We start from the raw sequence: 19,349 nt of genomic DNA on the forward strand, positions 1-19,349 counted from the left end.
ATAATGTCATTTAGATTCTATGAATATGTGTGTATGCATGTGCACGTGTGTGTAAGTGTGTGTGCATGTGAGTTGTGTCTTCTTGTGTGAATTACTTCTCCATGTACTGTGCTCATTTTCTACTGGGTGAGTAGAGATTTATATTTTTCAAAGATATCTCTTAATCTGTAATATGTTTTAAATATTTCATCTCAATTTCTCTTGTGCCATTTAATATTCTTTGAGATTTTTTAAAAGATTTTAAAAGACATAATTCCTTATTAATTTTTCTGTTTGCAAAAGCATGCTTGTAGAGGCACCTGCTGACTCAGTTGGAAGAGCATGCAACTCTCGATCTTGGGGTCATGAGTTCCAGCCCAACGTTGGGTGTAGAGATTACTTTAAAAAATAACCTTAATTTTTTTTAAGCATGCTTGGGGTACCTGGGTGGCTCAGTTGGTTAAGTATCTGACTTCTGCTCAGGTCATGATGTCAGGGTCCAGGGATGGAGCCCCACATCGGGATCCTGCTCAGCAAGGGGTCTGCTTCTCCCTCTCCCCCTGCCTCCCCCACCCCCCACCACTCCTACTCTCTCAAATAAATAAAATCTTTTAAAAATTTTTAAAAATTTAAAAAGCATGCTTGTAGCAAAAAATTCAAGCTCAACGAGAGTGGGGCATGAGAGTGGGGGACTGTTCCCAATTTTTCTGACATTTTTTTCTGACATCCAAAGATGAATACCATTAGGCTTAGCAATAAGAGAGAAGGTGTGACATTTTAGAAGTAAGGCATAATGATTAAGAGTTCTAACTTAGGAGTCAGACAATTTGAGTTCAAATCCAGATACCTCTGCTTACTGGCTGTGTGATCCTGTGTAAGAAACCCAGATTTTTTTGAGCTTCAGTTTCCTTATATATACTGAGGTAATAATGCCTTCCTCAGTGAGTTGTAATGATTAAAGAAGATCCCAAATATAAAGTACCTGGCCCAACGTAGTTTCTTGATCATTTTGAATTTCTTTCCCCACCTCCAAAGTTGGTGTTCTTTCCTCAATCTTATGCTCTTTGGAGGACCTGTCCATTCATGTGGTCTTCAGACATAGGCCTCTGAGATCAAAGAGAACAATTTTATCCTCACTATAGACATCACCATCAAGGGGTGTGGTTGATGGAATACCCATATAGTTGAATGTCATGGCACATGTGCGAAGAAAAATAAAGGAATAAATAAAATATATGCTATAAGATATAACTACAAATATATAAATAACACATAAAAGTATTTCAATAATATATTTTATTAACATAAAAGGAAATATACACACAATGTAAGCACGTACATGTCAATATTAACAATTATTTTCTCTAGGCAGAGGAACTATAGGTAATCTATATTTTCTTTTATACTTTCCTACACATGCAGATTTTTCTGGTAGAAACATATAACTTCTACAATCAGAAAAAATTCAAAATAGTATAAGACCTTTCAGTTTAAACATACACATACATGCACACACATACTTATCTTGACTTGAGACAGGGGAAAACCATCTAAGTATACGTTGCTTCTTTTGCTACCTCAGCCCCCAAGAAGAGGTTGATACTGGTCAGTCCAGTGTGAGTCAGGGTTGAAGTATTCCCTTCCCCAATATCAAGTCTTCTTCCCTCACCCTCCAGCACTTTCTCTCCTTTCCTCTTTCCTTTGTTAGCTGTGTTCAACTCATAGTTCTGGTTCTGGTCACCAGATGGCGTGCTTACTTCTAGTTTCTAAATACTCTTTAAAACCAGTATTGTCTTGGTAAAGAGGTTTAAAGAAAAAGTCCATTTTTTTTTACACATAGGGTATGAGTCAGTACATTCAGTACAGTCACACTTTCATTTGAAAAATACATATTCATAGAAAAGGGTAGAAGGATATACGATTGGATTCTCCATTTAATTCAATAAATATTCAAAAGGTCCTTACTAAATGTCAGGTACCACAAGCCACAATCCATATTTCCATGCCAATCTTTTTCCCAAACTCTAGACACTTACATCTAACTGCCTACTGGACATGTCCATCTGGAGAAAAATAATAACGTAAAAACTCACCCAAATGCACAAACCAACAAGGACACAATACTTCGTAATACTGTCTAAATCAATTATTCCCTAGGGCCTGAAAAACTACAATCTAAATTGGAAGCAGTGTGGGACATCAGGCTGACTCAGTTAGTGGAGCATGTGACTCTTGACCTCAGGGTTGTAAGTTTAAGCCCCAGGTTGGGTATAGAGCTTACTTTTAATTAATTAAATAAAAAATTGGAGTGCGTAGAGCGGGGAGAACGCAGAATTTGATTCAGACAAATTTGAATTAGAACACAGGATCTGTCTCTTCTTTATCTGTATAACTTTATTCCTTATTCCTAAAAATAATGGAGTTTGGGTTAGTATTTCTTTTTTTTTTAAGATTTTATTTATTTACTTGACACAGAGAGAAACAACAGCAAGAGAGGGAACACAAGCAGGGGGAGTGGGAGAGGAAGAAGCAGGCTCCCTGCCTGACATGGGGCTCGATCCCCAGGACCCTGGGATCATGACCTGAGCTGAAGGCAGATGCTTTACCACTGAGGCACCCAGGTGCCCCTGGGTTAGTATTTCTGAATGGCAGAGGAAGGAATCTCCGGGTATTTTACAAGGAGCCTGAACCTGATCTCTCAGGTATGCTACCTCATACTGAGGGGCTCCCGCTCTCAAGCACTATGTCATAAAAACCAAATCATTCTGATCAATGATCTTTCTCTAGGGTCTGGGACCCTACAAGGCTTTTGCTCTGGGGTTGACCAGGCAAGCTGCTTCTTGGAAATGTGTTTGAGATACCAGCCTTCTGTGTGAGCAGGGAGGTGGTTAAGAGGCCCAGAGAGCCAGGCTGTAGATGCTGCTGACTTTCTACCACCAATGCCCCTGGGCCCCAAGTCACAGGCAAGGCCTGCAATGCATAGGGATGTTCACACGGAGGGTGAAACCCCTTTTCTCCTAAGTTGTTGGACCACATGCCTTTGCAAGTTCCCTTTACCTGGAGTCTCCTCTGACTCTGGGCCTGGGCTGACACAGTCGTCAGACGCACTGCCTGCTCAGAGCAACGTTCAGGGCAGAAGCACCAGAACAGGCCGGGGCACATCTGAGGCCCTTTGGGGAGTCTGCGCAAGGTGGCTCGAAGAGGGATGGGTGAAGTTTTGTCTGAGGTCTAACCCCATTTGTGGGAAAGCTAATTCACTAAACTCAGAGGAGAGCCAGCTCCTTCTGCTTCAGCCCCGAGTGACCTGGTCAGACCCAGGTCAGACATCTGCCTACTCAAAGACTATCCCAACCAATGTTTCTAGTTAGGAATCCTCGGGTCTTTCTCTCCTCCCCTACAAAAAGTCCCCCAAAAAAGAAGGGGGAAAGGAGGGAAAGGCAAAGCACTCGGACCTGCAATGGGGACCGTTGTTGCCCCCCAGGTAAGTGTGTCCAGGACAATTTGGCCACTGGCCTCAGAGGGTTTGGGGCCTGCTGCAGGCTGGAGCAGAGAAACCAAAACCAGACCCACCCTGGAGAGAAGTGTGACTTGGGTGAGCCTTTCCACATCCTACCTGAGCACTGCCCCTCTGAGCACCAGGGGGGGGTGGGTTCTTCCTGTCTTGTCAAACTGGTACAGTGAGCCTCTGGAAACTTATCTCACTCCAACTGGAATCCAGCTTGACCAGCATCCATCAGGCTGTCATGACCTTGAAGAATGGTCTGGAAATGTGAAGATCCCCCAAAATGGCATCATACAGTGGAAAATAAAAACAAAAAAAGGTCAAGGGCACAGGATTGGCTTACCATTTTGAAACTGATCACCAAAGAACTTTAAATTTATTTCTGATCCATTTTATTCATTGGAAGGAAGGAATGCAAGGCATTACATAATGCCAGCTGTGGAAAATATATCTTGCTATTTTATTGTCCTCAGCTTTTCATTCTGTATATGGTCTTGCTTTGCTGCAAGAAATCTAAATTTTATGTAGTAAAATTGATGAGGTTGTTTTTAGTTTCTTAAAAATATGCTTGGACAAACCCTTCACAGTTTTCTTTAAGTAAACTCAACACCCAGTATAGAGCTTGAACTCACAATCCCCAAGATCAAGAGTCGCATGCTCTACCGACTGAGCCAGCCAGCTGCCCCAAGCCTTTCACCCTTTTAAATTCTGATAAAATTATCTGCATTTTCTTCTATTTATGTCATAATTTATTTTTACTAAAACCAGGAGTATATTGCATATAGCAATGGAACTCTAACTTGTGTGCTAATAATTGACAGAAAAGGAAATTTAGTGGGTCTGGGGTAGAGCCCAGGTCCCTGCGTTTTTTATGAGAAATGCTGATATATAAGATATGTAAATAATTTTAATGTTGAATTTGAGATAACAGGTCCTCCCCCTAGTGATCCTTCTGAAATCGCAAATCATACTTTCTAGAGAAGTAAACACACTGAAGCTACATAGTCAATCAAACAGAAACTCAGGGTTCATGATTGGATCATAATTTTTAAAAAATTATTAACCACTATCCATGTTTTTAGAATAGGATCAATAAAACATAATCTTAGGTGTTATAAGGGTAGTTTGATAAATCATAATATCTGATATATATATATTGATATATATATATATATATATATATATATATATATAGTACTTTAATGACTTACAAAGTACTTTTGAATGTTTCTTGGTGATGTGGGGTGGGATAGAAGGGAAATGCCCTTGCTTTAACCTAAGTCTTACTTTCCTCTTTAATTTATACAAGCTGAGCAAGTCATCTGAATTGGTTAAGGCAAGTCTGCCAGAAAACCCTTGAGAGAGAATTCACCCTAAGGCAAATGTTAGACATCTAAAACCATAGTCATTTTGGGGGATTATTTGGTAGGGAGGTTCCAATTCTGAATACACAGCATTATGGCTGGCCCACAAATTTGTCTCCTAGCCCAGGTCTCAGTGAATTCATGTTTGAATCCAGTGGGGAAAAGATGAGGTTTGCAGGGAAAAAAGGGATTATTTTGCTAAGAATTCTTTAAGACGTTGAGGTTTAAGCAGCACTGGGATGCTATGCACCTAAATAAGTACAATATTAAAGCTGAAGGAGGGGCATTCTCCATTTATCTGTAGGAGACACAGTTCAGCTTTGGCCCTAAAGGGACTCCAGAGCACTTGGTGCAGCTTTGCCATGGGAGGACCCAGGCACCTTAGCTGTGGGGGGAGGGGGGCGTGGAAGGAGCAGGATCCAGAAGAGGCAGCTGTGCCCAGCAGATGTGACAGTACCCAAGGGAAGAGAATAGCATGACAGAAATAGAATGTGGCACTCACCTGAGATCTCACAGGAATTATTTGTGAGTGTAAGTGAAACCTTTTGGTTCTATCCCCTGTATTTGAAGGGTATCTGTAAGGTTGGGGGTCCTGCACATGCAGGTGGGGGAACACCAGGCAGCCCTAGGATCTTTACTTCATTTGGCTCCACTGCCACCTTGTAAGTCAAGCATTATTCCTCTTTAAATGGGAAAAGAATGACCCTTAAATAGAAGTACCTGGTTTGTTTTTCTGCCTGAGATTTAAAAGAAACATGGGATTGGGGCACCTGGGTGGCTCTGTCCACTCAGCGTATGGCTCTCGATCTGAGGTCAGCTCTTGATCTCAGGGTTGTGAGTTCAAGCCCGCACTGGGCTCCATGCTGGGCATGGAGCCTACTTATAAAACAAACAAACATTGGATTTACTTTTCTTTAAACTTCTGACAAGTATTTATTAAGTGCCACATTGTCTTTATAAGCCAATTGACAGTTTTTAAATTTTTTACCATCATATTTTTTTGCAACAAAAGTAAAATATATTTTTCTTGGAAAGTGAGAAGTTCCGACGAAGCAAAAAATGAGAAACAAAACACCTATTACGGCACAGATAGCCACTGTTAAGCCACTTAAGTATATACTTTCAGTTTTTTCTTTGCATATTAATATATAAATATACTTTTTTTACAAAAATGGGATACAACATACACTTTTCGAAATTTTTTTTTTCACTTCACAATATATAATGTACATCTTTTCATGCAGACGGTTTAGACTCGTGATTGTAAAAGGGAAACTTGCAGTTTGTGGGCGGGGAAAACCCAATTTTATGCCAGTTACAAGTGAAACACCTAGAATAAAGCCACGCATAAAGTTATAATTGAGATGGGTAAAGGTATATGAGAAAATGCAACGTTCAGGTGGCAATACTTATATCAGGCAAAACAGAATTAAAGGCCGAACACATTAAATAGGATAAGGACGGTTCCGTCTCGCCTTCCAATGCATAACCATCAATTTGTTGCGAACTCTTTTCATTTCTTCCATCTCCTCTGCCACCTTTATCATCTCCTCATTGCTCAAATTTCTGCCGTGTATGTCCCCTCTAAATTGCGGGCGAGAGCGAGCCAGCCTCTCTTTAAAGCTTCCTTCTTCTAGCTTATGTTTTCCCACTCCACATGGAGGCTGCTCCATGGGAGGGCGCTCCTCAAAAAGGTCCCTTCTAGAAAGGCGCTCCTGAGGAGGGCGCTCCTCGGATACGAGCATCTCGGGAAGGAGCTCGGGAAGGAGCTCTTCGGGAAAGAACTCCTCCTCCGATGACTGCTCCTCGGAAGATGGTTCCTCCGCAGACTGCTTTTCGGGAGAGTGCTCCACAGGCGGCTGCTCCTCATCCGTCTTGGGTGCGCTCTGCGGCTGCTCTTCAGTTTCTTTGCAGGATTTTTCCATGTTCAGGATGGTCTTTAAGTACAGTTATTCAAAGGAGACAAGGGAGGCAAAGTCGAGTCAACACACTTGGTGGCTGGGTCAAAACCCCGGCCCCGGGTTCCCATACCTGACTTTTCCCGTGTCGGGGCCCAGGTTCCCCAACCTACGCTTGTCCAGGGTCTCTCTGGCCCTGGGAACCTCGCCGCGTCCCACCCCTCGCAGCCCCCTTCGCCCCCTCCTTCCAGAAAGCCCACCATTTTCCCAGCAGGCTTTGCCACAGGCCTCTCCCGCAGTGTCAGGGGCGGGGCGGGGCGGTGGTGCTGCGGTCTCGGTTCCCATCAGCGGTCTCGGTTCCCATCAGCGTCCTCCCACGCACCCCATCCCGGGCCACTGCCCACCCTTTCCCAGACCTGGACCTCTCCTGGCGGTTTGCTCTAGGCGTCCTCTCCGCGAGGCGCACCGCTGTGACCCGCAGACCTGCAGACCTGCAGACAGACGCGAGACAGGGTAGGGGGCGGGGAGTGGGGAGGAGGGAAGAACTGACTGACACGCACGTCCCTTTCCTGGGCAGTAGCCGCCGCCCCCACGCCAGCCCCCTCTGCTTCCCCTCCCCCACGCCCCACCTCAGGCTTCGTCGTCCGTGCCCCACCACCCCGTACCCCGCAGTGCTCGTCATTTCTTTTCAGGCGGCAAGTGGAAGGAAAGGATTACTTAGAAACTATTTCTAAGTGTCTGTGTCCCCCAGGGGCCCCCACTCATCTCCCCACCTCACCCCAAGACCACCATTTTCTGCACCGAAATGTGGGCGCAGGGGGCGGGGCTGGGTCTAGGGAAAGGCCTGTACTCTTGCCATCCCGATCCCAGAGGTTACTGGGCAGCACCGACACTCATACCGATTTAGGAAGACCAAGGGGACTTACTTACTTCGGCTCTTCCCTTCGACCAAAGGGCAGGAGGCAGACGGTGTCTGGACAGGCAAAAAGGACCAGGATAGAGGGACTTGGGCAGACATAGGCTCGTGGTCACGTGAGGGCCGCGCGTCACCGCCGAGCTCAGATCCCCAGTTACCGCTTTGACCGCGGGCGGCCGTGCTGCAGCCTGCCAGTATTTCCTAACACGCAATGCATCAGGCATCGTCACTCACCTCGTTGTTTATATTTGTCTTTTGCTGGTTACCAGAGACGGTCAGCATCCGGTCTTGAGAGTTATTGCCTCTTCTTCTCTGCTGCTTACCCTGATAACACCTCTCTCCCTTATTCTCCCGTTGTCAGCCACCAAGGCCCATTATTTCCCCTAGAGCCCAGATCCTGCACTGAAATTTGACTATTTTTCCTTAATGAATCAATACCATATGTCACCTTTCCCAGCTTTAATCCACATCCCTAACTCCATCATATCCGTTTCGGCGCTATCAACACTGTTTACCATCTCTTGTCACTTTCATGGAAGATAAGCTTTCACTTTTCCATGACCTCAGGATTTTTTTGAGCCCCCAAACCTGTATCAGAAATAGAGGCTCCAGTCTAAATTAGTAATCATTTACTTCTAGAACTCTAGAAAGAGTTGTTTGTAAAGTATGTAAATTAAAAACATTAAATACACATTTGTCCATCTAAGTACAAATAGCCTAAAAACGTATTTATTAAATGTAATGGGGGCATTTTTGGTGAAGAGTGTGGCATTATATATATATACTATTTAAAAAAATTTTTAAGTAAACACACCACACACGGGGCTTGAACTCATGACCGCAAGATCGAGTCACATGCTCCCTGACTGAGCCAGCCAGGCACCCCCATTTATACTATTATGTGTGTGTGTGTGTATATATATATAAAGAGGTTTTTCTGAGGCTCTAAATCCTTAACCAGCCACCTTTTGGTGTTGCTGGTCAAGAAAGTGTATATTAAGTCATTAAATCAGCAAATATCTGGGTCCTGGGACTGCTGTACCCAAAAGATTCAGCACAGAAGATATTCATATCCAACTATGCAATAATTCTGTTGACCACACACTGAGTAGCAGGATTAAAATCATATTAACATACTCACTTGTCATTACAAGTATGTATGTTTGGATCTAATAGTGTTTTATGGTCTTCGACCTCATACCTGCATCTTATCTACTCATATCAGCCTGGATGCTACTTTCTCATGCGGGTGCCCTTTTTTCCAGAGAGCAAACTGTACCTCTCCTTTCTGTATTTTGTAGTTTCAGGGTGGTGGCTGTCAGAACTGTGAGGATCCTGGGATCATTTTCTTTTTCAAACCCAGGCTGTCTAGTAAGTTTCCAAACAAATTCATGCGGGAATTTTACTATTTTTAGAGGTTTTTGTCACTTTTCTCCAACATCTAATTTACTTTATGTTGAGATAGCAAGACAAATATTAGTTTACTTTTGTATCTTTTCCATAACTGTTTTACTTTTCAATTTTTCAGTGATGTGTGTCTTTTAAAATCCAAGTTTCACTATGCCTTCTTTATTCTTTTCACCAAAGGTTGGCTTCATCATTTGTATGGTTTCTTTCCAAGAGGACTCCCCATTTTATTCATTTCTTCATTTCTACCCCTTTTCCCTTTACATCCTGTGATGTGAAATTTCATACAGTTTTAATCATTCAGAGTAGTTATTTCTTTTATTGAGCTGATACCTGCCTTCCAGTAGTTTACATACATTGGTGTTGGTTCTGCGCTCTGGAGTGATACAAAACAAGAATAAGTAACAAAAGTGCCTTTTACCCTTGATAGCCTGACACTGCCAGAGTTAATGTTCTAGTTCTTTCCCCTTCCCAGCTGTGAGGCACACTGGACAATCTACTTGAACTTTCTGTGACTCAATTTCCTCATCTGCAAAATTGGAGACATGGTAGTACCTACCTCATGGGACTGAGAAAATGAGTAAATAAATCTGTATATGTAAAAGACTTGGAAAGGTACCTAGCACATAGAAAGCACTCTGTAAGCATTAACTATAATAATAGAAATAATAATAATAATAGTATGACCTAATGCTAAAATTACTATGAATTATTGTTTTTTATTTTAATTAAAAAAATTTTAATTATTGTTTTTTTAAAATTAACATTAATCGAAGGGCGCCTGGGTGGCTCAGTCATTTAAGCATCTGCCTTCAGCTCACGTCATGATCCTGGAGTCCTGGGATCAAGCCCCACATCCGACTCCCTGCTCAGTGGGGAGCCTGCTTCTCCCTCTCCCTCTCCCTCTGCCACTCTCCCTGCTTGTGCTCTCTGTCAAATAAGTATATAAAATCTTAAAAAGAAATAAATTAATATTAATTGAGCACTTATGCCAGGTATTGTGCTGAACATTTGCAATATGCTATCTCATTTAATCCTTAAACAATTATATTCTCACCAAGACTTATTTTATTTAGGTTTAACCTCCCAGTTATTTCAGTTCTTTCTGATACGATATACTTTTTTAAAGTCTCTCACCATCCTACATGCTCCTGAATTTGTAAATGCCTCTGAAAATACTGAATGTTCTGCCTAGTGTAGAATGGGGTGATCTTATCACACCTTCATTCTGGAACAGCTACTATACATCTGTAGATGCATCCTATTATCATAGTAGATTTTGTGGGTGCTGTATCACACAGTTAAATCCACTTTAATTGCAATCACCTGACACCCCCAAATCTGTTTCACACATCCCTGTTAAGACACTTATATAAATCATTTTAATTTTTTAAATTTTAATTCCGGTATAGTTAACATACAGTGTTAAATTACTTTCAGGTGTACAATATAGTGATTCAACAATTCTATGTATTACTCAGTGCTCATCAAGATAAATGTACTCTTAATCTCCTTCACCTATTTCACCCATCCCCCCACCCACGTCCCCTCTGGTAACCATTCGTTTGTCCTCTATAGTTAAGAGTGTGTTTTTTTGGTGTATCTCTTTTTCTTCCCTTTGTTTATTTGTTTCTTAAATTCTGCATATGAATCAAATAATATGGTATTTGTCTTTCTCTGGCGTATGTCACTTAGCATAATACTCTCTAGCTCCATCCATGTTGCAAAAGGCAAGATTTCATTCTTTTTAATGGCTGAATAATATTCCATTGTATATATATATATATATATATATACACCACATTTTTTTTATCCATTCATCTATTGATGGACACTTGGGCTGCTTCCATAGTTTGGCTATTGTAAATACTGCTGCAAAAACATAAGGGTGCATGTATGTAAATCATTTTCATTTTAACACACGTATAGAAACTTCTGTTTTTTTTAAAAAAAAAAAGAAACTTCTGTTTTTCTGGGCTAAATGTTGTCTTGTTAGATTCACTCCCTTATTCTTTGAATCTAAATTCTATCATTCAGTATGTTAGCTGCAAAATATGAATTTTAAGCATGCCATTAGTATTAAATAGGATGATAAATTCAGCAAGATCAGGAAGGATCTAGGGGAGATCTCAGCAAAGAGCTCTAACTACAAATGAAAAAATTCCTTTCCCCTGTTGGGTTTGGCAGCCTGGAGTGTGCCCCGCCAGGCCAGTTCCCCTCCTTTCTTCTCTCAGTGTGATCTTATAGGGTGGGATTACTTTCTAGTGCTGCTGATAGTAGGAGACACGGTTGCCCCTGAAAGCTCCCAAACTAGTATAAATTAACCCTTGTTGAGAACTTGGTAAACATGGGGGTCACACAAGGGAGGTATAAAGAGCTAGAACCAGGAATGGAAGGAAGAATGAGGACAATGTCTTTGTGTTGGCTCTAAGTCTCTGCCTGACAGTAACTGATTTGGGGTTCCCTTGAGAGAACAGGCTCTCAAGAGGGAATAAAGTGAAGGTGGTTCTGCATGGTGACAACCATTTGTTACAAAGGGATGTGGTCTGCTACTTGTGTGTGGTTGGGGTGGGTGCTATGAAATAACCCTTCTTATGGATTTGATTGCCTACTGCTGACAGGGTCCTGTGAGGACATGTTGCTTGGCTCACAATCGCTGGGGAGGGTTTCAGTTTAAGAAATGCCATTTTAAAGGTGAGATAACGAAGGCTATGGGAGGTTACAAACTGTTCCGATGGAAACACAGATGATAGTAGCCAAGATGGGACTGAAATCCTGGCAGTATGATGTAAAGATGGAACCTTTAGCCACCTTGTAAATCTGCTCCTGGGCAGTGGGCTCCAGGCACGTTTACATGCAGCCAGAGTGGACAGTACAGGCCTTTTCAGGTAGCAGTTGCTGAAGGTATCAGAAGGCAGGCAGGGCAGCCATGCAGGCAAGGGGGAGGGCAGTCAGCCCCTGGCAGCTGCTGCCATGGCAACAGTCTCCAGGGAAATGGCCTTTCTCTGGGGGATCTGAGGAAGTCCAGGGTGAGTTTCTGGTTTAGGGATTCCTGTTCTCTGGTGAGGCTGCACTTCTGTGGCGGAAACAGAGCCCCCTGCCTCTGAGCCTCTCTACAGCCCAGATTCCGTGGAGGTCTGGTTTCACTTTGCAGGCCCTGTCTGCCTGGAGTAAAGCCCTCTCCAGCTCAGAGGTTCCCCCTGCTGCTGCCGCCTCTGCATTCTTTCCTAATGACACCCATGGCAGCATTTTGGTCTCAAGACAAGCTGCCATGGATTGCAGCAGGCCCTGTCCAGCCTGTAGCTCTCAGGTTCTCCCCCACTTTTGCCCCAGGGGAAATAACCAAGTGGGAAATGCAGGGACAAGAGCCTTCCTTCTCTTCTCTGCTTCTGGCCTCCTCCTAACTGGGGCTAGACACACACACACACACACACATACACACACACTCACTCACTCACTCACACTCACACTTTGTCTCTCCCTCCCCCCTCCTATGCCCAGAGAAACAAGGAAGGGGCTCTGAGGAAAGGTGGGGTAGCAACTCAGGCTGCTGGGAAACACTCAGGAACTGGGAAGGCAGGTCCAACCTGGGCCAGAGGGAGGCAGTACCAGGCCCTGGGCTGGGCAGGACCCAGGCTGTGACTGACTTGCTGGAGGGCTCCGGAGGCCTGGCAGGCTTCTGTCCCTCTTCAGGCCTCTGTTCATGTCCTCCTTCTTCTCCCTAAAAGGTGGAGCCAGGGGTTGTGGTAGACCAATGCATGAGGTCCCTTCCAGCTCCAGGCTGCCTACCATGTCGAGGAGGGGTTTCTCTTAGGAACACCACTTGGTCTGAGTGGGGACCTCTCCAGACTGTGGCTGCTGCTGCTGCTGCTGCTGCTGCTGCTTTTCCCGGAATGCAGACAAGGTCAGTGCACAGAACTTGTCCTGTGCTGGCCTTCCCTGCTGGGCTCCAACACACACACTCACAGCCTTACTCTTGGCCTCAGGGACTCTCAGAAGGGCCCAGGACAACCCCAGTCTGAGGTCTGGATGACAGAGGTTGGGGCAGAGTCAGGGTAGGCTGCATAATTTGCAAGGCCCTTTGTAAAATGATAATGCAAGGCCCCTTGTTCAAAGAGCAAGGGAGAAAGTACCTTTAAAGGGACTAAAATATAAAGCTTTTTTTTTCTCCTGTCTCTCTTTTGCTTTTCATTTTTTTAAATAGACTTCATTTTTTACAGCAGTTTTAGATTCACAGAAAAATTAAGAAGATATAGAGAATTCCAATATATTCCATACCCAGTAGCACCTTACATTAATATGGTACATTTGCTATAACTAATGAACCAATATTGATATATTGCCATTAGTTGAAGTTTAATCTTTATTAAAATTTGCTTTGTTTTTTTTTAATCTAATGCCCCTTTTCTACTCCTAGGCCCCATCCAGAATGCCACATTACTTTTAGTTGCCATATCTCCTTAGGCTCCCCTTGGCTATAACAGTTTCTCAAGCTTTCTCTGTTTTTGATGATACTTACAATCTTAATGGGATTTGGCTGGTGTTTTTCTCTTGGTTAGACTGGAATTATGGGTTTTGGGGAGGAACATCACAGAGATAAAGTACCATTTCATCACATCACATCAAGGCTACATGCTATCAATAGGATTTATGACCACGGATGTTGACCTTGACATGGTGCTTTTTATTTATAATGTGAAATTTTATATTATTAGCATGAATTCTATAGTTCATTGTTGTATTCTTTGATACCAGTTTTAAATGCAAACGCAAGAGCATTTGACTCATATGCAGAATCACCAAAATTGCACAGTTCATCTTTTGTAGCTTGTACATGCATTTGTACTTATTTCTTACCAGAGTAATGGAAATGCTGCACAGAAATAAACTTTTTATTTTTCTTGATACATGTACATATGCACATGCTACAAAAGAACTGAAAGGAGAAGAACTGTGGGTTGCTCTATCTTTCCTTTCCTTCTTTTTTCAAAGTTTCTTTTTAATTTAAGTAATCTTTACACCCAATGTGGGGCTTGAACTCACGACCCCAAGATCAAGAGTCGCAGGCTCTTCTGACCAAGCCAGCCAGGTACCCCTCCCTTTCCTTCTTTGTCATCATTTTCAATTAAGTGGTTGGCAAATATAGGGAAGTTACACATGCAAGAAACGATGTGATTGGGTTTCTTGGTCATTTGTGTTTCTTAGAATGTATTCTGTGTTGGAAGTAAGTTCTGAATGGAACCAAAGGGTGGCCTCTCCTGGAAGTTAGCAGTCATAGAAGTAACATGCTCACCATTTACTTGCCCCAATGCGTCATGTAAGCCTTTGTATGGTATTGGTAACAGGATAATAGTGGCCTCATAGAATGAGTGGGGAAGTATTCTATTTTTTGGAAAAGTCTGTGAAGCAGTGGTACTCATTCGTCTTTATATGTTTGGTAGAATTTACCAGTGAGGCCATTGGGAACTAGACTTTTCCATCTCAGTAGTTTTTTGTTTACTAATCCATTCTCTTATTATAGGTGTGTTCATATTTGCTATTTCATCTGGAGTCAGTTTTGGTAGTTTGTGTCTTTCTAGGAATTTGTCCATTTCATCTAAGTTATCTAATGCATTGGCATACAGTTATTCATAATATTCCCTCCTAGTCCTTTTATTTCTGTAAAGTCAGTAGTAATGTCCTCTCATTTCTGACTCTAGTAATTTGAGTTTTCTTTTTTTTTTTTCTTTTCCTGGGTCATCAATCTATCTTTTTTAAAGATTTTATTTATTTATTTGACAGAGAGAGAGAGAGCACAAGCAGGGGGAGGGGCAGAAGGGAGGGAGAAGCCCGCTCCCCACTGAGCAGGGAGCCTGACCTGGGGCTTGATACCAGGACCCTGAGATCATGACCTGAGCCAAAGTCAGATGCTTAACTGACTGAGCCACCCAGACACCCCTTTCTTTCTTTTTTTTTTTTTAATGGGAATTTACAGCAATAAATGTCCATCTAGGCATTGCTTTAGCTGCATCCCGTAAGTTTTGGTATGTTGTATTTTCAGTTGCATTCATCTCAATATACTTTATAATTTCCCTTTTGATTTCTGCTTTGATCCATTGGTTATTTAGGAGTGGTTGTTTAGTTTCCACATATGTGTGATTTTCCCAAATTTCTTTCTGTTTCTGTTTTCTACTTCTGTATTAGCAGAAAACATACTTAGTATTATTTCTAGTCTTTCGAATTTATTGTGGTTTGTTTTATTGCCTAGCATATGGTCTGTTCTGGAGTATGTGTACTTGAGAAGAATATATATCCTCTTGCTGGTGGGTGGTGATTCTATAGATGTCAATTAGGTCTAATTGGTTTATAATGTTCAAGTCTTCTGGTTTTTTTTTAAGTAATCTCTACCCCCATTGTGGCTTGAACTCATGACCCTGAGATCAAGAGTCTTATGCTCTACCAGCTGAGCCAACTAGGTGCCCCAAGTCTTCTATTTTCTTGTTGATCTTCTGCCTAATTGTTCCATCCATTATTAAAAGTTGAAAGTCCCCAACTGTTATCATTGAATTGTCTATTTCTCCCTTAATTTTTATAAGTTTTTCTTCATGCATTTTGATGGTCTCTATCAGGTACATATATATTTATAACTGTTATGTTTTCCTAATGGATTGACCCTTTTATTATTATAAAATGTCACTCTTTATCTCTATAAAAATTTTTGTTCTAAAGTCTGTTTTGTCTGATTATTACTATAGCCACTCCATTTTCTTGTGGTTGCTGTGTGTATATTGTTTTTATCCTTTTACTTTCAATCTATTTGTTATTTTTGAATCTAAAATGTGGCACTTGTAAATAGCATATTATTAGGTTTTGGTTTTTTTATATTCAGTCTGACAACCCTGCCTTTTTTTTGGACAGCTTAATCCAATCATACTTTGTTATCACTTAAATAGTTGAATTTAGATCTGCCATTTTACTTCTTGTTATCTATATGTCACATCTTTTTTGTCACTTTATTCCTCTTTTGTATTAAGTGAATGTATGCTTTCTAATGTTGCATTTTAGTTTTATTAATGATTTTTTGTTATAAATTTTAGTTATGTCCTTAGTGTTTGCTCTAGTGCTTACCATATACATATTAACTTATCAGAATCAGCTTCAGATTTATACTACTTTAATTCTAGTGAGATCCAGAAATATTACTCCTATGAAACTCTGTTCCACTGATTTTATTGTTATATGTTGTTATATATAATATACCTATACATCTTGCAAAACCAACAATACACTGTTATAATTATTACTTTGTGTAATTTTACATATTTTAGAGACTCAAGAGGGAAGAAAAGAAACAAGTATATGCTTATAACTTTTTTTATGTTAATCTTCTTTTTTTTTTTAAAGATTTTATTTATTTATGTGACAGAGAGACAGCCAGCGAGAGAGGGAACACAGCAGAGGGAGTGGGAGAGGAAGAAGCAGGCTCATAGCGGAGGAGCCTGATGTGGGACTCGATCCCGGTACGCCAGGATCACGCCCTGAGCTGAAGGCAGACGCTTTAACGACTGCGCTACCCAGGCGCCCCATAACTTTTTTTATGTTAATCTTCTTACATATAATTTCTGGATCTCTTTACTTGGTTCCTTGGGATTCAAGTTACCATTGGGAGTCTTAGCTAATATAACACTTAATAATGTGTCGCATTTCCCTGAGGCTTTATACATTTTTCTTTGTCCTTTTTCTCTCTGTTGTTCAGATTGCTTAATCTCTATCACTGTATCTTCGAGTTCACTAATTAGTCTTCTGGTTCAAATATACTGTTGAATTTTTCATGTCAGTTATTGTACTTTTCAACTCCTGAATTTCCATTTGTTCTTTTAAAATTTATTTTGATTTTTAAATTTTTAATTATTTTTTAAGATTTTTTTAATTTATTTGAGAGAGAGAGAACGGCATGAACAATGGGGAAAGGCAGAGGGAGAGGGAGAGGCAGGCTCCCCGCTGAGCAGGGAACCTGAAACTGGGGCTCCATCCCAGGACCCCAAGACCATGACCTGAGCTGAAGGCAGATGCCCAACTGACTGAGCCTCCCAGGCGTCCCATTTGCTCTTTTTTTAAAAATAATTTCTTCGTTGATATTCTGTATTTGATTTCACATTGTCATCGTATCTTCCTTTCTTCTTCAATCATGGTTTCCTTTAATTCTGCAATCACATTTATAGTGGCTACTTTAATGTCTTTTTTTTTAAGATTATTTATTTATTTGACAGAGAGACAGCCAGCGAGAGAGGGAACACAAGCAGGGGGAGTGGGAGAGGAAGAAGCAGGCTCCCAGTGGAGGAGCCTGATGCGGGGCTCAATCCCAGAACCCCAGGATCACGTCCTGAGCGGAAGGCAGACGCTTAATGACTGAGCCACCCAGGTGCCCCTACTTTAATGTCTTTTTTAATCTGTTATCTGGTCACTCACAGGCAGTTTCTGTTGCCTGCTTTTTTCTCTGATATATGGGGCATACTTTCCTGTTTCTTTGCACATCTCATAATATTTTGTTGGAAACTGGACATTTTAGATAATATATTGTAACAACTCTGGGTATTGGCTCCTCCTTCCCATGGGGGGGCTTATTTTTGTTATTTTTCTGTTTGTTTAGTGACTAGCTGGATTATTTTAGATGATTTAGATTATTTTAGATACTTCAGCTTGTCTCTAAACAAATAATGTCTGTGTCCACACGCAGTGTGAAACCTCTAACGTTGTTCCTCAGTGGGCACAGCTTTAGGTATGCCCACAGTCACCCTGGGATGACAGTGGTTCTGGCAGGACTCACTTTATCTACTTCCCTGACCACACGTGCTTGTTAAACATCACTAATTGTGTGCTGATTGCTCTATTGTTTTCAACAATGCCCTGAGGCATAAATTGTTCTACAGACCGAGATTAGTTCTGCTCCGAGGTCTTCTCTTAGATCTCTCTTTCAGATTTTCTCTGGTAAATGAGCTGACCTACAGTTTAGTCTCTATTTCCAGTGAATCTACCAATGTCCTCTCAATTGTTTTTCACCATGTGTGGTGTTACCTGGCACTACTTCTGACACCAAAGGCGTTGTGTTTTTCAACACCAACCAGTTCTCTGATTCTCCAACACCAACTGGTTTTCCTACAATTCAATCCAATTCTGGCACTAACTCACTAGTCAGTGCAGACCTCATAGGTTAAGGGCTCAGTTTGGCAAGAGTGACCCCATTTCAGACACTTGCCACAAATGGGGTGCCCGGGCTACCCACCCTTCTGCCCAGCCAACTACAAATGTGTAGGTTCCCATGACCCCCTCTTCAGTTTTAGTACTTTACTAGAACAACTCACAGAACTCAAGAAAGTGCTTTAGTTACTGGTACTGGTTTATTTTAAAGGATACAACTCTGAAACAGCTAAATGGAAGAGAAACATAGAGTAGGTTATTGGGGGGTAGGGAGTGGTGCAGGATTTCCATGCCCTCTCCAGGCCCACCACTTTCCCAGCACATTGATGTGTTCACCAGCCTGGAAGGTCCCCAAACCCAGTCATTTAGGGAGATTTACGGATATTCCATTACATAGGCATGATTAATTAAATCATTGGTCTGGTGATTGAATTCAATCTCCAGCCCCTCTCCCTCCTGAGAGGTTGGGAGAGGGGAGATGGGACTGAAAGTTCCAACCTTCTAATAATTTGTTTGGTCTTTTTGGTGACCAGCCCCCATTCTGAAGCTATCTAGGGACATGTGAGTCACCTCATGAGTATAAGCTCAGATGTGGTCAAATGGGGTTCATTATGAATAACAAAAGACAGTCCTATAATTTAGGAAACCCCAAGAGTTTTAGGAGCTCTGTGCCAGGAACTAGAGACCAAGACCAAATACCTATTTTTTATTATACTACACAGTACAACCTCCACTGTTTTCAAGAGCTCCTTTAGCTCGATCTTCTCCACACGCTGTTGCAAATGAAGTCATTTCCTTTGGGAAGAGATTTAAAGCTCTCTGTTTACAGCCTGCTTCTCCCCCCAGATAAAATATCTGAGCCATGACTCTGGAGTTTGCAGTATTTCTTTTATTTCTTTTATAATATCACAAAATATACCTTCAAATAATATTATATGACTTCGTGGATAATGGAAGAAGTTTACAACCATGTATTTCCGCCTCTCATCTTTTTTTCTGTTGTCTTATTTTTACTTCTACATATGTTATAACACACAATACATTGTTGTTTTTATTGTATAATCATTTCTCATTAACAGTGTTATTGAGATATAGTTTATATGCTA

At 41.6% G+C, this 19,349-nt stretch overlaps 1 protein-coding gene across 5 annotated transcripts; it reads right to left on the bottom strand.

Annotated features, from left to right (window-relative positions):
• Nucleotides 1-5,748: 5,748 nt before the first annotated feature.
• On the bottom strand, nucleotides 5,749-7,829 carry TCEAL1 (transcription elongation factor A like 1). 5 transcript variants are annotated; one of them, XM_045779403.2, is made up of 3 exons: nucleotides 7,674-7,829; nucleotides 7,160-7,234; nucleotides 5,749-6,782 (listed from the first exon to the last, which is right to left on the bottom strand). In XM_045779403.2, the coding sequence occupies exon 3, from the start codon at nucleotides 6,768-6,770 to the stop codon at nucleotides 6,291-6,293; it is 480 nt and encodes a 159-aa protein (XP_045635359.1). In that variant the 5' UTR covers nucleotides 6,771-6,782; nucleotides 7,160-7,234; nucleotides 7,674-7,829; the 3' UTR covers nucleotides 5,749-6,290. The 5 variants fall into 5 exon arrangements, with proteins under 5 accessions (XP_045635359.1, XP_045635362.1, XP_045635363.1 ...); XM_045779406.2 differs by having other exon boundaries at nucleotides 7,148-7,234; XM_045779407.2 differs by having other exon boundaries at nucleotides 7,148-7,234; nucleotides 7,670-7,810.
• Between the last annotated feature and the right edge of the window lie 11,520 nt (nucleotides 7,830-19,349).

This window comes from Ursus americanus, chromosome X (genome assembly GCF_024610735.1).
Source record: "Ursus americanus isolate L20-20 chromosome X, mUrsAme1.1.p, whole genome shotgun sequence".
NCBI classification, from domain to species: domain Eukaryota; kingdom Metazoa; phylum Chordata; class Mammalia; order Carnivora; family Ursidae; genus Ursus; species Ursus americanus.